This window comes from Bufo gargarizans, chromosome 1 (assembly GCF_014858855.1).
Source record: "Bufo gargarizans isolate SCDJY-AF-19 chromosome 1, ASM1485885v1, whole genome shotgun sequence".
NCBI classification, from domain to species: domain Eukaryota; kingdom Metazoa; phylum Chordata; class Amphibia; order Anura; family Bufonidae; genus Bufo; species Bufo gargarizans.
The window spans coordinates 216,617,918-216,640,776 of record NC_058080.1 but is presented as its reverse complement, the minus strand read 5'-3'; the positions used below and the strand labels follow the sequence as shown (position 1 = coordinate 216,640,776).

Here is a 22,859-nt window from a genome sequence, read left to right as displayed (position 1 = left end):
TTTTCAAATACTGTTTTGTTTGTCATGAATTTCACATGCCATATTGTGGATAAAATTAGGACATTTTTCATCCTTATGTACAAATGCCTTCATACTTAAACAGCCTTACCTTAACATCGTTTACATTCATCCTAGTGCCCTCTTTTCCAACAAATATATCATCAATGTCCACAAGGATGTATCTGTCCAAAGATAAACTAAGCTTCTTCCCAGACAGAAAAGATATAGCATCTATAAAAATTAACTTGTGCAACCAAAAATTCAAATTGTTGCCAAATAAGACTCGTTGAATTCCATCATGAAGTCCTAAATCCTGGATAACAGTGGCATGGTGGGAAAATGTAGACAAAGCATATTCGTGTTGTTCTGGTGTTTGTAATTCAGAGAGAATCACTGGTTGATAAGTTGAATGGTTATATTGAAAAATGGTCCAGTCTTCTCCAGGCAAAGGACCTTTCTCAACTGTTGAAGCTTTTGTAATATGCAGCAGTGGAGAATTTGAGTTTACAAAAAAGTCTTTTAGAGCTACATTGTTGAAGAGAAGTAAAGGAAAGCCTTTCAGTTTGATACTTGGCAAGCTGTTCTCAGTAGCTTTGTGGAAAGCTATGATGCTTACACTATACTCAACACAGTACTTTTCTAAGAGTTCTCGATTCCATGGATCCATTGCTACATACTTCAAAAGATTTTCATAAATTATAATTGCATATTTGCCTCTGCTATCCTTGGTTAGGGGAGGAATATCCCCTTTCGCTGGAGCAATTACAATGTCATACTGATACCTACTAGATTCCAAGATTGCTGCAATGTCTTGCCCAAGTTGTGAGTACTGACTCTCCACAAAAAGTAATATTGTGAGATCTGTCTTGGAAGTATCAATCGGCTGTGCAAACTTCATCTCCATTGTCCGATATGGCAACACATTTATGTCTTCACAACCAGCTTGCGTTGATGTTTCAATGAGTACTATTGCCTGCTTGTGACCAGAATACAAATAGTAAGCGGAAATTACTATACTTACAAGGCAGAAAGTGGCTAAGAGAATTACAAGTGTTCGGAAGCTCCTTCTAAGCTTTACAATATGATTCATGTTTTGTTTTATATTTTCAGATTTTGCAAATTTCCAAAGTCTCTTTATTTCATACTAAAGTGATGATGTGAATAGGCGAATGAAGTGAGCTTGCACTCCTCTACAATGGTTTATGTGACCATTGCACTGCATTTATAGTAAAGTCTTTCAGACAATGTAAATCACATTAGAATAAGGAATAGTGTGTAGTATCAAAATGTTATGCATCCGTAATCTTCTGATCACCAAAACAGATGGTTTTCATCACCTAAAAAAATAAAATAAAATTATAACAATTCATATTTATACTATTATATATTTATGTATTGATACAACTGCATAATACATACAAAAAAATGTGTCCATTTTGAATAATGCTACATCTGAAATACAATAAATAAAGTGAGTTGTCAAAATAGAAAGCTGAAGTACCACTGCACCTTGTAACCTACTGTACAGCCAAACAATGCACTGTATGTATCCTGTACATGGTTGTAATGTAAAATAGCTATTTTGTGAAAGCATTAGATCAATAGACCACAGCTGAAATTCTCACCTAGTTCAGTAACTTACATTACTTAAAAGAAGAGCTATGTGGTTCTCCTCATAGCCTTGCTGGGCAGATTTATATATTTTACACAAAACATTATGTATTACAATACAGTATTTTGGGGTTGATTAGAAAAAAAAAATCTAGGACTCAGATTACACTGGTGTCATTACTTCTGTTTCTTTAGGTTTTATACTGATAGAGCCGTTGAAGGCTACATTATACTGACCATCAAAAAGCAACATAAATCTGACATAAAAGAACTAGCACAGGTATGAATGCAGTCTATTTTGCTTTTCCCAAATATTTTATGAATGATGACAGATCACAAGAACCCACAAATGCTATACTTTAAAGTGGTTCCCTGGTAAAATGACTTACTTATTTTATAAATCTATTCCCAAAAACCTTTTATTAGTTATAATGGCTCGTCTTGTCTAGGGAGCAATCAATGGGAGAAATAAAATGGCTGCTGTCCTATTAGTACACACAAAACCTGTCCTAATCTCTCAGCAGGACAAGTTACTTCACAACACTGAGCTAAAGAGCTACCTCATTCTGCTCTCCTACTTGTCAGAGATTATGATCCTAAATACATCTTCAGCTGAATCTCTGTACAAATAGAGTTCATGAGGAGACATGAAGTACAGCTATGAGGTGAGGATGTGGCTAATGAGCAGCAGCACTTGTATGCAGTCTCCATTACCACATTCCCAGATTACCACAGTCTGTCCTGTCCATCCTCTCTATACTTCATCTCTCCTTGTGAACTCCATTCCCACAGAGATTCAGCTGAAGATCAGCTGTATTCAGGATCATAATCATTGAGCGTAAAGAGGAGGCTGAAGCAGCTCTTTATCTCAGTGTTGTGATGTAACTTGTCCTGCTGTGTGATTAGGACAGGTTCTGCGTTTACTAAGAGGAAGGCAGTAGTGTGGATCAAGCACCAAAGTGCTCGGGTGCTCTGGCCAAACACATCAGGATGTTGGGTGCTCTACCGAGTATAATGAAAGACAATGGGAGAAGCCAAGCATTAAACCAGGCATCCCTTGCTCTGAAGAGGGGAGGGTGCCTTGTTCATAGTAAAAAGGTCAGAAAATGATGGAAACACCACCTAAATGGTTCTGGAACAGCATGTGGAGGATGTCTGGATGTATCCCCGCTGGGAACAAAGTTGTCTGAGTAGTACGGCACTTTTACAGACTGACAATAATATGCACCAAACTGAAGATAAAATCGATTTTAGAGGAAAAATTGTTAGGACACATTCTTTCACTTTATATACAAGTAAATATACAGGAAAGTGCTGGCAAAAATTACAAGGAAGAGGCACTCTGATACAACCTGTAGATCACATAATGGAGGGCCTCATTCACATTGTAGTACAATTGTTCAGGTAGCGGGAATCCTACACTCATGAAGCCTATGCACTAAAGTGAAAGGGCTGCCAAAAATTACAAGGATTTGGCACTCCAATACAGCCTTTGTTACACATAAAGTAGGGCATCATACACAGCCTTGAAAAATTATGATTGATGGCCTGCTGGTGACCCTCAAAAACATTTTGAGCAAGGGCCTGCTGATCTGACCATCTAAAACATTATGGGCGAGGGCCTGCTGCCGCTTTGGTGACTCTAGATAACCTGGAGCCAATCGCACGTCCCCGTGACGGTGACAATCCATTTGGATGTCAGCCCTATGAACTTTCAATGTTATTTTCAGCCCAAACCATGTAGACCATGGGTATCGGGGGAATCATGGTTTGATTCTGGAGAGGGAGGCTGAGAAACAGCTACGGCTACCACATCCAAGCAAGGCAGCATGCGTGCAAGTTACCTATTATGTATAATTAGGTGAGGGCCTGCAGGTGAGTGGACCCTGTAAAAGATTGGTAAAGGCCTGCTGGTGACCCTCAAAAACATTTGGAGCAAGGGCCTGCTTATCTGACCATCTAAAACATTATGGGCGAGGGCCTGTGTGACAACCACCCGCCAATCCCGTCATACTATGCCACAGTTGCCATACAGGTCTCGTCCACTAGAGACTTCTGGAAGCGAATCCACTGTGAGCACAGTAGACGTTTAAGATTGGTTGGTGTGCCCATACATGATACAATTGGAAAAATAAAATTATTGATTTCTCGCTGGAAATCAAATTAATTTCCTGCCACCACTCTTCGTATTGAATCACGGCAAAGAGACCCCGGCTAGCTAATCCTAAAGGGAAGAAACTGTTTTTTGCAACATAGCTAACCAATTAACAATTTATAGAAATAAGACAATGCGGTAGTATGTCTCTTCTAAGGACAGAGTTCTTAGCATAGATCAGATAATCAAGTAACAAGGGCAAAACTGGAAAGATGAAATCGTTAGTTTTATTCTAAAAACTATACACAAAAAATATATACATTAAAACTGACAGATAAATATACCTGCTAGTTGAACAGATTGGTTGGATAGAAATAGGTAAGAGGTGGAAGGGAATAGAATGTCTGTAAGTTCAGTATTACCGTGGTAGAATCCAGTAAAAGATAGTCTTTGTAAGGAATAATCCAAGATGGCGGTGTGCCCATGTCCAGCGGGCAGTAGTGATATTAGTCGACGTCAGATATTAGATGAAGGACCCAGGACCTGAGTGTGTCACTGTTTTTACCCACTCTGAAGTGGGGAGTGGTTATGACACATACAGGTCCTTGTGTAATTGGAACAGGCAGTCCTTTGCCCCCTAGGGAGAAAATATGGCAGACTGTTTTCTTTGCCAGTTTCTCCATACCCGTAAGTCAAATCAAGAAATAGAGTTGATATTTATAATCAGTACAATTTTACACATTATCTGATACCAAATATGACTGGAAGACCATACAGGGTGCCTGAGAACCATTATATCTCAGAGCAGGAATCTCCAATTGACTGGCGGATTTCCTGGAAAGTGTGTTATAATAATCTGAACAATTTCTGAAGAGATTATTCATTTCATATTTTCCTATCCTATTAAATATGAGGAAATATGGGAAGAATTATGAAATCTATGGAAGTGAGGGTGACTGCAAGGTCACCATTCTCCCTGTATCATCCAGCTGTCTGATACAGATCTTTGCTTTTCTTTTGAAGCTTTCTGACGAGGCTTAAGGAGTGAGGATTCATGCTGGGTTGGAGCCGCTCCAACTAGGGAGTTTTTATGAGGTTCTGTCAGGAGAATATCAGATTGATGGGTACTTAAACTAGCAAGGGGGCAGGAAGAGTCTTTGGCAAGGAGGTGCTAATTGTACCTCTGGTCTGTGAGCAGTAACTGAAATTTAAATTACTTCTGGGTTTAAAAAAAGATTTTAACTCTTTGTGTGCAGGCGAAGGCTCTGGTGATTCTAAAACAGGACGCAGTCGCGATTTCTTGTATTGCTGAGATCGTGAAGCGTCACACCTGTTGCCGCTTTGGTGACTCTAGATAACCTGGGGCCAATGGCACGTCCCCATGATGGCGACGATCCATTTAGAGGTCTGCCCTATCAACTTTCAATGTTATTTTCAGCCCAAACCATGTAGACCATGGGTAATGGGGAATCATGATTAGATTCCGAAGAGGGAGCCTGAGAAACAGCTATGGCTACCACATACATGCAAGGCAGCATGCGCGCAAATTACCTATTAGGTATAATTGGGAGAGGGCATGCAGGTGAGCTGACCCTGTAAAAGATTGTAAGTGAAGGCCTGCTGGTGAGCTGACCCTGTAAAACATTGTATGCGAGGGTCTGCTGGTGAGCTGACCCTGTAAAACATTGTAGATGAGGGCCTGCTGGTGAACTGACCTGTAAAACATTATATGAGAAAAGCATATATGTGAGGGCATTATATGCAAAAAATAAGCATGAGTTGATATGATGGAAGAGGAGAAGGAGGATGAGAAAAGGAAGATTCAACCATATAACCTTGTTTGTGGTGGAAGGGGTGCATGGGAATACAGTGTATTCAGTACAGTATAAACAACACATTTAAAGTGCCTTTATGTTCATCAGCTTTCCTCTGGTGGAGTCGAGAAGTCATGGTCAATCCAGGCCTTGTTCATTTTTATAAGAGTCAACCTGTCACCATTTTAAGTTGACAGGCAAATACGCTTATCTGTTATAATGCCACCAGCAGCACTAAATACCCACTCAGACAAAACGCTGGCAGCAGGGCAGGCCAGCACCTCCAAGGCGTAGAGTGCCAGTTCATGCCATTTGTCCAGCTTGAAAACACCCAGTAGTTGAAAGGCACTGAGAGATCATTGAGGATGCTGACACGGTCTGCTATGTACTCCTTCACAAACTTCCAAAAATGTTCCCTCCTTGTGACACTAGGTTGCGCTTTAGGGTGAGGGTGCTGGCAGGGTGTCATAAAACTGTCCCAGGCTTTGGATAGTGTTGCCCTGCCTCTGTTAGAACTGCTGTGTGTTCCCCTTGTCTCCCCTCCTTGGTTGGCCAAGGAACTACGGACTCTGCCGCCAGCATCGTCAGATGGAAATTTTTGGAGCAATTTTTCAACAAGGATCTTTTGGTATTGCACAATTTTGCTCATCCTCTCCGCCAGAGGAATGAGAGATGAGAAGTTCTCTTTGTAGCGGGGGTTGAGAAGGGTAAACAACCAGTAATCCGTGTTGTCTAAAATGCGTATAACACACGGGTCGTGGGAAAGGCAGCCGAACATGAAGTCAGCCATGGGTGGCAGAGTACCAACAGGCAAGACTTCGCTGTCATCATCAGGAGGATCACTCTCAATCTCCTCATCCTCTTCCTCCTTTTCTGCCCACCAACACAGAACAGATGGAATTAAACTTCCATAGGTACTACCCTCAGTAGCGGAGGTAACTGTCCAATTTGCGCTGAGAAGATGAACTGAGGGTGGTCTGGCTATCAGGAAGACCACCTTCAGGAAGACCACTGCCACAAACAGTCTACTACACTGGGATAGCCATCATCCAGCTAGCCTAAAGAAGGGTATACCCCGTGGACAGTATTTACGGATGAGGAGAAACTGTTCGGACCGAGAAGGCTTCCATCATGAATCAAGGAAACTGCAAAAGAGATTCACAATGAGGGGCTACCCACAGCATGTCCTTAGGGAGGCTTTTCAAAATGCGCCCACGTGTGAGCGTAATACCCTTCTGGTACCGAGAGAATCAAAGGGGAAAAATGAGGACATTATTAGAATCATCTCGACCTTTGACACCAGGAGCCAGGAAGTTAGGGACATCATTAATAAATACTGGCCCATTCTCTTGATGGACCCTGATGTGTCAGACATACTATCTCCCCGCCCAAGTATTGCGTTTAGATGGGGCAGATGTCTCCGTGACCGGCTAGTTCACAGTCATTATTCAAGACCTGCCCCGAAAGGAACTTGGCTCGATCGTAAACCACTGGGCACATTTCACTGTGGGTCTTGCATGGCGTCCGGGACTTCATCAATTGTCGCAGTAAGGGGGTGGTTTACCTGGCCCAGTGCACCTGCCCAAGAAACTATGTGGGCAAAATGTTCAGGGAGTTTCGGAGGCGTATCCTCGAACATATTAATGATATTAAGAACAAAAAGGATACCCCCCTAGCTAACCATATGTGGGAATTCCACAATGGGGATCCTCGACTCATCAAGTTCTCCACACTGGAACTGATTAGACCCTCCCCGAGGAGAGGCGACTGGGACCGCAGGATCCTCCAGAAAGAGACTGAGTGGATCTACCGGTTCCGGTCGCAATCACCGGGAGGCCTGAATGAACAACTCACGTTCTCATGCTTCCTGTAAAATACCGGGCTCTTTTGTCTATGGGGGTTACCCCAAATCCAAACTTCTTCCTCGTGTGACAGAACTCGCTATCGGCACGTGAAGTGTCAGCACCTTTATTTTAGGGCGTTCCTCTATCAGCAAGGCCCACCCATGATATATATAAATTTCATCATATTCAGACAGTGTTACTCACTGATATACCATTAACCCTGCCCTGCATGGTATCATTATACAGCTAGATTTTACTGGGGCTACGGCAATGATATATCCTTGATGACATACCCACCTGTGTTATTGTGGTCTTTATTAATTCTCGGCGGTCACCTGTATATCTAATCACTAACTTATCGGTATTATGGAGTAGTCAATATATACTCTCTGTCATCATTAATATTGAGTGTACTGATAATAATAACTTTATAATAAAAATTGCCCACCCATGTCATCATTATTTTTAGGTGGATTCTGTACACTTGTGCATAAATAATGAATTACTTAATAGACCCATAGCTGGAATGTATGGCCACTATTTGCGGTCAGCTATTCCACATATTGAGGTATTAAATCACCCTGCACAAGATAATAAGTGTCTGCAAGGCTCCTTAGTAAAATACTGGGACGTTACCACCTTTTAAATGCTTTTTTCCTTGATCGAGGGGCAGGATTCATACTAAATAGTCGGTGGAAAGCATAACCACGCCCACAGGATGCCGTGCTGGAATACATGACCAAACATGCGCCCATGTGACCATTATTTTACCTATGCATGCTGGGAACTATTAGGTCACATGACCCCTTGCTAGAATCGTGATTGGATAAAGATAGTTAGGGACCGCCCCGTTGAGGGTTTAAATACAGGGAGTGCAGAATTATTAGGCAAGTTGTATTTTTGAGGATTAATTTTATTATTGAACAACAACCATGTTCTCAATGAACCCAAAAAACTCATTAATATCAAAGCTGAATATTTTTGGAAGTAGTTTTTAGTTTGTTTTTAGTTTTAGCTATTTTAGGGGGATATCTGTGTGTGCAGGTGACTATTACTGTGCATAATTATTAGGCAACTTAACAAAAAACAAATATATACCCATTTCAATTATTTATTTTTACCAGTGAAACCAATATAACATCTCAACATTCACAAATATACATTTCTGACATTCAAAAACAAAACAAAAACAAATCAGTGACCAATATAGCCACCTTTCTTTGCAAGGACACTCAAAAGCCTGCCATCCATGGATTCTGTCAGTGTTTTGATCTGTTCACCATCAGCATTGCGTGCAGCAGCAACCACAGCCTCCCAGACACTGTTCAGAGAGGTGTACTGTTTTCCCTCCTTGTAAATCTCACATTTGATGATGGACCACAGGTTCTCAATGGGGTTCAGATCAGGTGAACAAGGAGGCCATGTCATTAGATTTTCTTCTTTTATACCCTTTCTTGCCAGCCACGCTGTGGAGTACTTGGACACGTGTGATGGAGCATTGTCCTGCATGAAAATCATGTTTTTCTTGAAGGATGCAGACTTCTTCCTGTACCACTGCTTGAAGAAGGTGTCTTCCAGAAACTGGCAGTAGGACTGGGAGTTGAGCTTGACTCCATCCTCAACCCGAAAAGGCCCCACAAGCTCATCTTTGATGATACCAGCCCAAACCAGTACTCCACCTCCACCTTGCTGGCGTCTGAGTCGGACTGGAGCTCTCTGCCCTTTACCAATCCAGCCACGGGCCCATCCATCTGGCCCATCAAGACTCACTCTCATTTCATCAGTCCATAAAACCTTAGAAAAATCAGTCTTGAGATATTTCTTGGCCCAGTCTTGACGTTTCAGCTTGTGTGTCTTGTTCAGTGGTGGTCGTCTTTCAGCCTTTCTTACCTTGGCCATGTCTCTGAGTATTGCACACCTTGTGCTTTTGGGCACTCCAGTGATGTTGCAGCTCTGAAATATGGCCAAACTGGTGGCAAGTGGCATCTTGGCAGCTGCACACTTGATTTTTCTCAGTTCATGGGCAGTTATTTTGCGCCTTGGTTTTTCCACACGCTTCTTGCGACCCTGTTGACTATTTTGAATGAAACGCTTGATTGTTCGATGATCACGCTTCAGAAGCTTTGGAATTTTAAGAGTGCTGCATCCCTCTGCAAGATATCTCACTATTTTTGACTTTTCTGAGCCTGTCAAGTCCTTCTTTTGACCCATTTTGCCAAAGGAAAGGAAGTTGCCTAATAATTATGCACACCTGATATAGGGTGTTGATGTCATTAGACCACACCCCTTCTCATTACAGAGATGCACATCACCTAATATGCTTAATTGGTAGTAGGCTTTCGAGCCTATACAGCTTGGAGTAAGACAACATGCATAAAGAGGATGATGTGGTCAAAATACTCATTTGCCTAATAATTCTGCACGTAGTGTAGCAATGGAATCAGTGTACAAATTGGAGCCTCATCTTAGTGCCCCCTGGAGCACCCCAAGCCGCAGACTGTTGTCCAGAAAGGATGTACATCATCAGATGAGTATATTACTGCTTTCTCTTATCTGCATTATCTTTGTAAATTCTAATCTGTTTCTGACAACTGAGCACCGCCTTGGGGGTGCTCCAGTATTCTAGTTTGACTTTGATTTTTGTTGTGTAGTCGCTGTGCATTGGCAGCGACCTACTTGATTGTCCTTTTTTTTTTTTTTTGTCTCCTGACGAACCTTGCTAATAAGGGGAAACGCGTCGAGACTAGGACTGCAAACTAAGACAACCAATATAAATGTATTATATTATATTAAATGACCCAGGCATCCATATGGGTCCATTTCTGTTGTAAGGGCGCTTTAAGGACAGGTAGGTTAGGTACGGGGACAGAGTGCTCCTACCATCTGGGTGCATCTCTGGGCAGAGAACAGGTTAGGGACACCCTAGGGACATACTAGGGACCCATATGGTTTTGCCCCCTGACCACCACCGGTAACATGTACCCTCCCTACCTGGTCCTCATTGGCTTCTTATTGTCTGTCTGTATGTATACCAGTCCCCACGTGAGGGGCCCAGATTTTATTATATTAATATTAAAAGTTATGTTTTAGGTAGTTGGTTTCAGTGATAGCGTTTTTCTTACAACTACCAATCAAGTATTTTGTCGTTTGATAAAAATTGGTCTGGCTATCACTCTGTGTAATGTCTTCCCCCATTTTCACCTCTTCCACATGCAAGGCGTTGTCCTTAATTGTGAGCAGCGAGCGTTTGAGTAGACACAGAAGGTGATAGTTACGCTAATAATAGCGTTATCGCCGCTCACTATATGTGTTGATTCCTCAAAGATGTCAGACATCCATGCCCACTCCTCGCTTGTGAAGAGCGGAAGCTAAATGGAAAGGTGACGACCATGTTGCAGTTCGCATTCCACTACTGCCCTCTGCTGCTCACAAAGCCTGGCCAACATGTGGAACGTGGAGTTCTAGCGCGTCGCACAACAGCCGGTGAGCTGGCAATTTCAAGTGCTGCTGCAGCGTTGACAGACCAGCTGAAGCTGTCGATGACTTGCGGAAATGTGCACACACGCGGCACACCTTCACCAGTAGCTCAGGCAAATTGGGGTAGGTTTTGATAAACCGCTGAACCACAAGGTTGAACACGTGGGCTAGGCATGGGATGTGTCTAAGCTTGCTGAGCTCTAAAGCCACCACCAAGTTACATCCATTATCAGACACAACCATGCCTGGTTGTAGATTGAGTAGCGAGAGCCACAGCTCAGTCTGGTCTCTTATCCCCTGCCACAGCTATGCGGCGGTGTGCTGTTTGTCCCCTAAGTATATAAGCTTCAGCTTGGCCTGTTGCCACTTTCCCACAGCAGTGCTACACTGCTTCCAGCTAACGACTGATGAGTGACTGGGGCTGCACGAGGATAATTTGGAGGCGGAGGAGAAGTGGGGCTTGGAGCGACTAACGTAGGTGCTGCCGGATACCCTGATCAAAGTAGGGCCCACAATCCTTGGCGTCGGTAGCACCTGTGCCATCCCAGGGTACGACTCTCTCCCGGCCTTCACAACATTCACCCAGTGTGCTGTCAGGGAAATGTAGCGTCCCTGGCCAAATGCACTTGTCCATGGTTAAGTGGACCTTCCCAAAAACTGCGTTGGTCAGGGTACACGTGATGTCACGGAACACATGTTGGTGTAAGGCGGGCATGGCACACCTTGAAAAATAGTGGCGGCTGGGGACTGCGTAATGTGGGACGGCTGCCGACATCAGGCTGCGGAAGGCCTCAGTGTTCACAAGCCTAAATGGGCCAGTAATTTAGAAATCTGCACATTTAGTGCTATGGCCTGTGGGTGGATGGCTGGATATTTGCGCTTGCGTTCAAAGGCCTGGTGTAAGGACATTTGGACGCTGCGCTCGGAGACGGAAGTGGATGTGGTCACTGATGGTGCTTGCGAAGGTCCAGGTGCAGGCGTGTGCCTTGGAAAGGGGATTGGCCAGCACATAACATAGGGGAAGAGGAGGCAGTGGTGTGACCCGAAGACACAGATTGTGGACCCAGGCGTTCGTCCCACTTTTTATGATGCTTGGATGCCATGTGGTGGACAATGCTGGTGGTGGTGAGGTTGCTAGTGTTCACACCCGGCTCATTTTCGTATGGCACAGGTTGTAAATTACTATTCCTTTGTCATCTGGATTTTCTGAGAAAAAAAAAAGACGCCATACTGTGGAATATCTACCCCTTGGCAAGGGAGATTTCCGCAAGGGGGTGCTCCAGGGAACAGTTGTGGGCCTGATTGGTGTGGCCCACCTTCTCCCTTTTGGCACCTCACTGCCTCTTTCAGCCTGTTGCGGTGCTGCAGATCCCTCCCCTCTATACTGCTGTCCTTGCTCGGCTTTCCACCTTCCCAGGTTGAGTCCAGTGACCTTATCGTCCACCACCTCCTCTTCCACTTCCTCACTCCGATCATCCTCCTGATTTGTTGAACTAACCACAACCTCAGTGATTAACAACTGTGTCTCATTCTCTTAGTCAACCTCTTGAGACAGTAATTGCGGTTGACTAATTGGCAATCATCCACCTTATTAAACACTAATTGCTGTTCTACACCGTCATGTTCTTGTGACTGTGGACGCTTAAGAGGTTGGGAATCAGGACTCAAGATCTCATGTTCCTCTTGAAGCGTGCTTGGCGAGAGGGCCAAATCAAGTAATGGCGATGAAAAGAGCTCCTTGGAATTTCCGAGTGTGGGATCACTTGTTTGGCCAGACTCTCCATGGTGGGAGGAAGGAGGATCAGGGAGAGGATTATGTTGACCAGACTCTTGGCTACTGAGACTGGACTTGGGGTGAAGACAGGGTGGTGATTAACCGACAGGAAGCATTATCTGCTACAATCCACTGGTCTGACTTCATGAGTTTTGTCCTGCAACACCCTGTAAACTGGGACATGAAGCTAAGTATCGTGGATGATTGTTTTTCTTGTACCCTGGCAGCAGGCACAGTTTCAACGCGACCACAGCCTCTGCCTGAACCATCAGCATCACGGCTACTTCTCCGACCCTTAGTGCTCGTCTTCTTCATTTTAAATGTGATATATTCTTGAAAGTATGTCACACCTACAGTAGCGTAGGATTTGGAAGGTATTTGTGATGAGGAAACGTTATACAGGACAGGTACCACAGGTAATGTCACTGTTCACAGTGTCGACGGAAAAAGTACACTAAATGTCACTGATATTTTAAGGATGCGCACACTTTCCACAGAAGATGTGGCGTGAATTATTTAACTGTCCGCAGCGGCCTATTACAAGGTATTTAGCGCAGGATGGCAAAAAATATATATATATTGCTGCAGTCACACACTATAGTCCTTAAAAGGACTTTTGGGGCTCAGAAACGTTTTTGTAAAAAAAAAAATATATATTCAATTACACTCCCTACACTCTCTGTCTCTTCCTATGCTCAGCTCTCCCTGACTAGGAATGAGCCGAACATGCACCCAATGACGCATTCCGGCCAGCCAATCACTGCAATGCCAGTAGCCAACGTGGCTACTGGCATTACAGTGAGCGCAGCACTTACCTACAAGTTTGTTGGCTGCATGGCAGCCAAGAAACGTGCAGGGGGGGAGACTCGACTATGGCGCTCGAGCACATGCGGTACTCGGCCGAGTGCCACCATGTGCCGAGCATCGAGATGCTCGAGCCGAACAGGCGTTCGGCCGAGCATGCTCAATCAACACTAGATGGCAGCCATTTTTTTTCTTCTAAGGATTGCTCCCTTGACATAACTAATGAAATATATTTAGGAATATATGTACAGGGAGTGCATAATTATTAGGCAAATTAGTATTTTGATCACATCATCCTCTTTATGCATGTTGTCTTACTCCAAGCTGTATAGGCTCGAAAGCCTACTACCAATTAAGCATATTAGGTGATGTGCATCTCTGTAATGAGAAGGGGTGTGGTCTAATGACATCAACACCCTATATCAGATGTGCATAATTATTAGGCAACTTCCTTTCCTTTGGCAAAATGGGTCAAAAGAAGTACTTGACAGGCTCAGAAAAGTCAAAAATAGTGAGATATCTTGCAGAGGGATGCAGCACTCTTAAAATTGCAAAGCTTCTGAAGCGTGATCATCGATTTCATTCAAAATAGTCAACAGGGTCGCAAGAAGCGTGTGGAAAAACCAAGGCGCAAAATAACTGCCCATGAACTGAGAAAAATCAAGCGTGCAGCTGCCAAGATGCCACTTGCCACCAGTTTGGCCATATTTCAGAGCTGCAACATTACTGGAGTGCCCAAAAGCACAAGGTGTGCAATACTCAGAGACATGGCCAAGGTAAGAAAGGCTGAAAGACGACCACCACTGAACAAGACACACAAGCTGAAACGTCAAGACTGGGCCAAGAAATATCTCAAGACTGATTTTTCTAAGGTTTTATGGACTGATGAAATGAGAGTGAGTCTTGATGGGCCAGATGGATGGGCCCGTGGCTGGATTGGTAAAGGGCAGAGAGCTCCAGTCCGACTCAGACGCCAGCAAGGTGGAGGTGGAGTACTGGTTTGGGCTGGTATCATCAAAGATGAGCTTGTGGGGCCTTTTCGGGTTGAGGATGGAGTCAAGCTCAACTCCCAGTCCTACTGCCAGTTTCTGGAAGACACCTTCTTCAAGCAGTGGTACAGGAAGAAGTCTGCATCCTTCAAGAAAAACATGATTTTCATGCAGGACAATGCTCCATCACACGCGTCCAAGTACTCCACAGCGTGGCTGGCAAGAAAGGGTATAAAAGAAGAAAATCTAATGACATGGCCTCCTTGTTCACCTGATCTGAACCCCATTGAGAACCTGTGGTCCATCATCAAATGTGATATTTACAAGGAGGGAAAACAGTACACCTCTCTGAACAGTGTCTGGGAGGCTGTGGTTGCTGCTGCACGCAATGTTGATGGTGAACAGATCAAAACACTGACAGAATCCATGGATGGCAGGCTTTTGAGTGTCCTTGCAAAGAAAGGTGGCTATATTGGTCACTGATTTGTTTTTGTTTTGTTTTTGAATGTCAGAAATGTATATTTGTGAATGTTGAGATGTTATATTGGTTTCACTGGTAAAAATAAATAATTGAAATGGGTATATATTTGTTTTTTGTTAAGTTGCCTAATAATTATGCACAGTAATAGTCACCTGCACACACAGATATCCCCCTAAAATAGCTAAAACTAAAAACAAACTAAAAACTACTTCCAAAAATATTCAGCTTTGATATTAATGAGTTTTTTTGGGTTCATTGAGAACATGGTTGTTGTTCAATAATAAAATTAATCCTCAAAAATACAACTTGCCTAATAATTCTGCACTCCCTGTATAATATATCATCTCTCATGCAATTGAGGTTTTCTATGGAGCTATTTTCTCAGAACTTTAAAGAATTATTTAATATTTTCTGGAGCTTGATACGTTCCACATCATAGCCTTATAATTGCAGATCGGAGAGAAAAATTTAGATAAATAGAAATTGGTCACCATAGTTATTCTTATGTGGCAGAGGTGTCTTTTGCCTCCCTTGGGATCCAGGGTCTTTGTATGACTTCAGCTTCTGTATCCTTACAGCCCTTATGGTCGGCGGTTTATATAAGGACTATAAAGCAGAAAACTACAGTAATTAGTTGGGTATAAACTATAGAAAGAATGTTAGGGTCCTTTTGTTAAGTGCGGTTTTCTTTTTGAGTATGAAAATGAATGATCCATAATATAAACCTTCATACCCCATAGAGATTTCCTTTGGTACCAGCATATCCCCTATTTAGAAGGGTTATGTGCTGGTGACAAACAATGAGTTTTTGAGTTTTATTGCTGTATAAATTACGTGATCACCTGAGAACTCTTTACTCACTTATCGAGTCATTGGAGCCATGTTTACATGGGCAGTGATCAGGAATGAGCATTGCTCTTTCCTGATCACCACCCTGTGTAAAAGGGCCATTAGCTGTGAATGAGAAAGTAAATTATATTATTCACAAATACAGATATGCATTTTTATGCACCATTTTGCCTTCATACATTGTAAACAACAATTGTTTGTCTTTTTCCCCGTAAACAAACACAAATGATTAATTACAGTATCACAGAACAAACAAGCAATTCTCATAATGATGAGGCACTTCATATAACTCATCCCAATGAGAAACCACTTACATTGATGTCTGGTTCCACAGGAACAATGAGCAAGCCTTCTCTGTGTCAGAAACACTGTAACAATACCAAAATACAGAAGGCTACATGTATTTATTGTGTAGTTCACCTAGTTGATTTTGTAATTTATTTTTGTGAAATTGTATTCCCATCTTTTGTTCCCACAGCAACTATATGAAAAAAAACTAAAAACTGATGATACAGTACTTTGTGTAATCAGTGTTTATATTGCCGATGTAACTGCTGCTTGTTAGGCATTTTTATTGCTATCATGTGATGAAGTTACATCTATTTATTATACTTAATATACTTGAGTTTATATTTGCTAAAGTAAAGGGCCCTTATTATAATTATGTCTATCATTCATTCTTTATACTGTGATCTTTCATACTCTGTGATGTTTGGCCTGCAGTGAAAAATATCCGCAATCAAAATATCTTACCTTTCATTATAGAATCAAGGTTTTATGCCATTTAATCACAAGAGGGCAGTGTTTTCTTGTATTTTTGTCAACAGTTTATAATATCCTCAAATAAACTCACCAAAACAAATGGATCTGCAATCACACCAGGTCTACAAAGGTCACAACAATCAAAAGCAATAGGTAAAACACCTGACTTCAAGAGTTCAGTGTCAAGGCAACAGAAGTAAGTTGTGGAATAAAACTGTTGCTGGAGTAGCATTAATAAAATAAAAGACAATGTGCCAGGAAGGTACATTATGTACAAAAATAATAACAAAACGCTCTTATTTTGCATCTACTGAATTTTTATTCCAGGAACATTTCATTCATAGGGTGAAAATGAGTGTATTTTGTATGACTATAGTAAAACAGGTACATAATCCTGAACATGCTTATTTATTATAATCTCAAAGGAAAAAAAAAAAAAAAAAACATGGCCTGTTTAGGATTTATAATGCATACAATAATATGCTGTGATCCAAAGAGCAAACACAAACAATCTGGCTGATTAGAATGTTTTTGGCTGATGACATAGGTGGCAAGACCAACACATACAAAGAAATCAATGGAGTAAATTACTGGTGCTATTCAAGCTGGGCAATTATTGTAGCTATAGAACGTATTTGGAAGCAAACGTCTTCAGATCACCATTTTGTACTAAACTCCACCTGGGTATAATAGAATGTGTACTCTGTGTTTCTCTTGCATTTTCAAACTAAATAAATAAATAATCTTTCTCATAAAATTTTTTTTTTAGAAGGTGTCCTATGTGAAAAAATATGTATATAGAGAAAAAAAGAAAAAGGTTGCTTTGTACAGTATTTTAAAAATTATATATTTGATATACAAAGATCCTATATATACTGTATAGCAAATATATTAGATAAGGTTAAACTAAGACCCCAATCATATAGAGTACGTCAGACAATCTTGGTATATTGTAAACTGATGCCAGACTTAATACAATACTTTCCTAAGGGAACAGTTTTTGCATCTGATACTTCAGTTGTGATGTCTCCTTGCACCAGCCAAAAACCTGCTACATGCAGTACTGTATATCTCTGTCTATAGATGCTGTAATGGTGTACAAAGTGCAAAAAGTGTGTAAAATATCAACCCTATAGGACAAAGAAAATTTTCATTTTTGCATTTTTGTTTTTTCCTCCCCACCTTTCAAGTGTATTAACTTTTTTAAATCTTTCAATTTATATAGCCATATGAGAACTTCTTTTTTGCAGGACAAATTGTATTTTTTTTATAGTGTCATTTAATTTACCATAGCTTGCATTGGAGAACAGGAAAACAAATCTTTGTGGGGTGAAAAAAAATGCATTTCTGCCACTTTTTTTGTGTTTACAGCTTTCAATGTGCACTGAAAACGACATGACAGCCTTATTCTACTAGTTGGTACAATTATGAAGATACCAACTTTATATAATTTCTATCTTGTTTTACTACTAAAAAAATAAAATAAAAAGCTTCACATTTTAGTTTTTTTGCATCGTCATACGTTTTTATTCTTCCATCTACATGTGTGCGAGGGCTTAATCTTTGTGAGGCAAGTTTCCTTATTTTTACATGTAAAATTGGGAAATGGGTGTGATTTGAATTTCATATTTTAGTGTTTTTTTTATTCTTAAAAAAAATATATATACTGTTTTTTATTTTCATTAAGGGACTTAAACGTGATCTTCTGATCTCTTGTACCACAGAACACTATTGCAGTCTATGGTATTTTTACAAGCTTCCTGTCAAGCCCTGCATCAGACAGGACTCTTCAAGCAGCTCGCTATGACAGTGCTGGGAGCTGGAAGCCTTCACAAGGTCCCATGCTGTCACAGCAACTGAGTGAAACCCTGTATTCTCCCTGTGGTGGCTCTGTTTGAAAGGCAGAGGGATCCACCTCCCTCTGTTTAATCCCACAGATGCCGTGGTTGCTATTGATAATGACACCTGAGGGGTTAAATGACCAGGATCGTAGTATACAGCTGACACTCGCCACATACGGAGCAAGCTCTATACATCTCCTTAAACCTAATGATGTGTGGGTATGTCATGGTTGTGTTGCAGGGTTACATTGGTTGATATCCAGAGAGTATTCCTTTTAAAACTCTCTATAACGCTATTTTCTCGAGATGATAAGTCAAGCGCACATGATAATACCTAGTACTGAATGGGATTTCTATAATTGTTAAAAGTGAAAACTTCTGGAATCACATGTGAGATTTGTACAGAAATCACTAACCTACTATATAAGATTAAAAATTGTTATTAGCAACATTCCTACTACTATTTATAATTAACATTAAAATATATGTATTAAGGCAATTTGCCTGGATTTGTGGGAGGGGCTGAGTTCCACCTCCAGCCTATTTAAGGCACTCCCCTTACCTGGCTCCTGTACCGTCCGAGGTCTGAACTGCTTGAGAGGGAGAGTCACTTGAGGAGTCACTGGAGAGTTACTTATGTGTGCTGATTTCCGGAAGTTCGTCGCCATCGGTGTTCTGGATTTGGAGCATACCGGTTCCATTCGTCCTGCTCCACCTGGTTCATTGTGGGTCACGTTTGCCCGGTAAACTGTGAGTCATCCACGTGGTACAGCACGGGGCCACTCCGCTTGTTCCCCTGTACCACTAATTTCATTTCACCATTGTGGGGCTCATGTCAGGTTCTCACTCGTACCAATTTGCCAATTTTTATGTCGGTCACGCCTGGCAGAACATGTGCAAGAATGCAATCACACGGGAGCTCCGCTGCATGCATATCAACCACAAACTACCACGGGGGTTGTTTCTGCCTCATGTGGTTCACCGCAACCGGCAAGGTTCTTTCACACGTGCCGGGGCTTCCATTAATCAGTAACATGCTCAGGAAGCCCTCAACTTGCATACATGACATGTCCGCACAATACGTAAAACACGGTAACACACACAAACACTGCCTTTTGCTTTTCCACAGGCACTTGTCCGCACGGTACCCGCGCCGCTGCAAGGCCACTCTGCCTTCGCTGCTGTTACCCCCGCCCCGGTCACGCCGCCGATGGCGGCCGGCCGCGTGCCCCTGGCTGGTCTGCGCATGCGCGGCGTTTCCGTCCGCGCACGCGCGATACCCAGATCATCGTCCGCCGTAGCGGCCTAGCACGGAGAGCCGCCGGTGGTTCGGTCCTGCCACCCGGATCAGCGGAGCTCCGGAAGCCGGCAGTCAGCCCACCCACCCCACACCCACACGGGCAGCACGATCGTGGTGGCATTTCGGTCCCGATGCTGCCAGGGGCCATTTCGGGTTGTGAGGCTTTTCCTCCTGCCGGGTCAAGCAGCTCCAATGGCACCGCCATAGACCTCATGGTCACACATTCCAAAAAAAAAAAAAAACGCCATAGACCTCATGGTCACACATTCAAAAAAACAAACAAAAAAAAACGCCATAGACCTCATGGTCACACATTCCCAAAAAAATATAAACGCATGGTCCTCATGGTCACACATTCCAAAAAAGAAAAAAAAAAAACACTGCCATAGTCCTCATGGTCACACACTCCAAAAAAAAAAAACTAAAAAAAAAAAACACATGCCATGGCGCCTACGTAGACCATGCGGTCACACGTTCATGCCCACATGCTAAGCCCACATGCTAAGCCTCATTTCTCACGTCGATCCAACCAGTCACACACACAAGCATGTACTTGTTTTCATACTCACGTTCATGATCCCATCAGGTCATGTGTCCGTTCCACCATAGTCCACACTCGTCTTACCACTTTCTTTTAACCCCGTTTAGGCGGTCTAGCATAGACATATTTTTCGCTACACATGTGTTCTGTGAATTTTCTTACCACCAGGTACGCATACCTGCTCTTACGATTTGCATTTCTTTTCATTTCTAGGCCTATAAGAGTGGGTTCCTACCATGTTCACAAGTTGGGTATTCGTTGGTCACGTCAAGGGTCTTCTCTTAGCGAGCTGCAATGCCTCTGGCTCTTGTTTTCTCCATCAGTTCAATTTCACGGTTCACGGTTGATTAATGTTTCGGTTGTGCACGAGGTTCGGATCACTACTGTCCATGCATTTTTCCATCAGGTCTGGCTCATGTTTAACTACTTATCATCCCGTGAGGTCACCCCGTTCAGTCCCTTGGCTTCGGGGGCCCGGTGACCGTTCTTCGTGTTGTCCATTAGGGGTACCATACGGTTGTAGGCGGGTTAGTGTCTCAAGTTCATTGTCGGAGATGGTCATGGTTATACGAGTCCTATTGGTGCCGCATAAGGGGAAAAAAAAAATCGGCCATTATTCGCCCACGCATGGCTTCTCCGTTTTAGTTTTACACACAGAACTCCGCCATTGGTCTCCCACGCTTGTCTTCTCCGGTTTAGTACGCACCCACGACTCCACGTTTAGTCGCTCACGCATGGTTTCTCCGTTCCGTTGTATACATACGACTCCGCTATTTGAGTCTCTCACGCATGGCTTTCTCCATTTTAGTGTTTTACATACAACTCCGCCATTAGAGTCTCTCACACATGGCTTCTCCGTTTTAGTGTTCACATATAACTCCGCATTAGAGTCCCTCACGCATTACTTCGCCGTTTTAGTTTCACACACATTACTCCGCCATTACAGACTCTCACGCATTACTTCGCCGTTTTAATTACACATAACTCCGCCATTAGAGTCTCTCACGCGTTACTTCGCCGTTTTACTTTCACACACATAACTCCGCCATTAGAGTCTCTCACGCACCACTTCGCCGTTTTGGTTTTACTCAATAACTCCGCCATTAGAGTCTCTCACATATGACTCCGCCATTAGAGTCTCACGCATGGCTTCTCCGTTTTAGTGTTACACACATGACTCCGCCATTAGTCTCACGCATGGCTTCTCCGTTTAGTGTCACGCATATGACTTTGCCAGTAGAATCTCTCACGCATGGCTTCTCCGTTTCAGTGTTACACATATAACTCCGCCATTAGGGTCTCTCACGCATTACTTGCCGTGTTAGTTTTACACATATGACTCCACCATTAGTCTCACGCATGGCTTCTCCGTTTAGTGTCACACATATGACTTCGCCAGTAGAATCTCTAACGCACGGCCCTGCCATCAGAGCCTCTCACGCATGGCTTCTCCGTTCCAGTTTTACACATTTGACTCCGCCATTAGAGCCTCTCACGCGTGGCTTCTCCGCGTTAATTTTACGCATATGGCTCCGCCATTAGAGTCTCTCACGCATGGCTCCGCCATTAGAGTCTCTCACGCATGGCTTCTCCGTGGTAATTTACACATATGGCTCCGCCATTAGAGTCTCTCACGCATGGCTCCGCCATTAGAGTCTCTCACGTATCGCTTCCCCATTTAAATTCTACACACATAACTCCGCCAGTCGAGGCCGGCTGCGTGGTCCCACAACCAGTAGGTTCCATGTCTTTTCTGCCTTCAGACCCGCTCGCATGGCTCAGTCATCTGTGGCTTGCAATACAATTATCTTGTGGTGACTCGCACGCGTGGCTTGCGCCATTAGAGTCTCTCTCACGTTATCGTTTTCTCAGACTTTTATTTTCTAGGTTGTCAGTTTTCTCCTGGAACATAACATCACGCACCCTTTTGTCATGTCTTCTCTTCTGGGGTTTGCTTCTTTCTGCCACCTTAAACTCAAATGTCATACAACGCCATCATACTCTATCTCACTGGCATTCTACACCACATGCTAATCTTACACCCCAATAACATCAGTTTCATGGCCTCTCACCAAATCAAAACCATACTCAGGGGTATTCAGGAAGCGGAACCCGCACGCACAGCCCAGAGGCTACCCATAGACAATCATGTCTTCAAGGCGTTATCCGACCTACTAGACACAAGGCCTTTTGACACAGATACAAACTCCATCTTCAAAACAACGATACTTGGCTTTCTACGGATTCCTAAGGCCGGGAGAATTCACTACATCTTCCACGACCCAAACTACGCCTTTTCTCCTTGTCTCCCACTTGTCAAAACACACAGATCGTTACATCCTGACCTTACCTCACTCCAAGAACAGTCAGCACATTCCCATCAACATTCCGTACTACCCCACGCACAACAGATGGGGGTCTGATCTGAGGTCTAATGAAAAATATTTTTTTTCTTCCTCTAAAACCTAGGTTCGTCTTATAGGGTGAAAATTGAGGTAATATTTTCTTAAAGTTTTGACAAGGTAAGGGTCATGTGTGAACACAGCCTTACAGATAGGACTAATTCTGGTGACTACTTTGCAGACATACTGGAAACTGAAGTTCCCATAACCAACCTACAAATGCATGACCACTGTCTATGAGTGCCTATTTTACGTGTATGGACTACTACAAATGG

General features: G+C 42.9%; 1 protein-coding gene across 2 annotated transcripts in view; it reads right to left on the bottom strand.

Moving 5' to 3' along the window:
• The window catches only part of LOC122946004 (bifunctional heparan sulfate N-deacetylase/N-sulfotransferase 4-like), a 754,569-nt gene that overhangs the window by 689,953 nt on the left and 41,757 nt on the right, over positions 1–22,859 (bottom strand). For both annotated transcript variants that reach the window (XR_006391210.1, XM_044305313.1), the window contains exon 2: positions 110–1,337. Coding sequence is in view for 1 of the 2 variants with exons in the window: in XM_044305313.1 (XP_044161248.1) it covers positions 110–1,090 (981 nt within the window). In the remaining variant the exon portion in view is untranslated. The remainder of the gene's footprint in view (positions 1–109; positions 1,338–22,859) is intronic.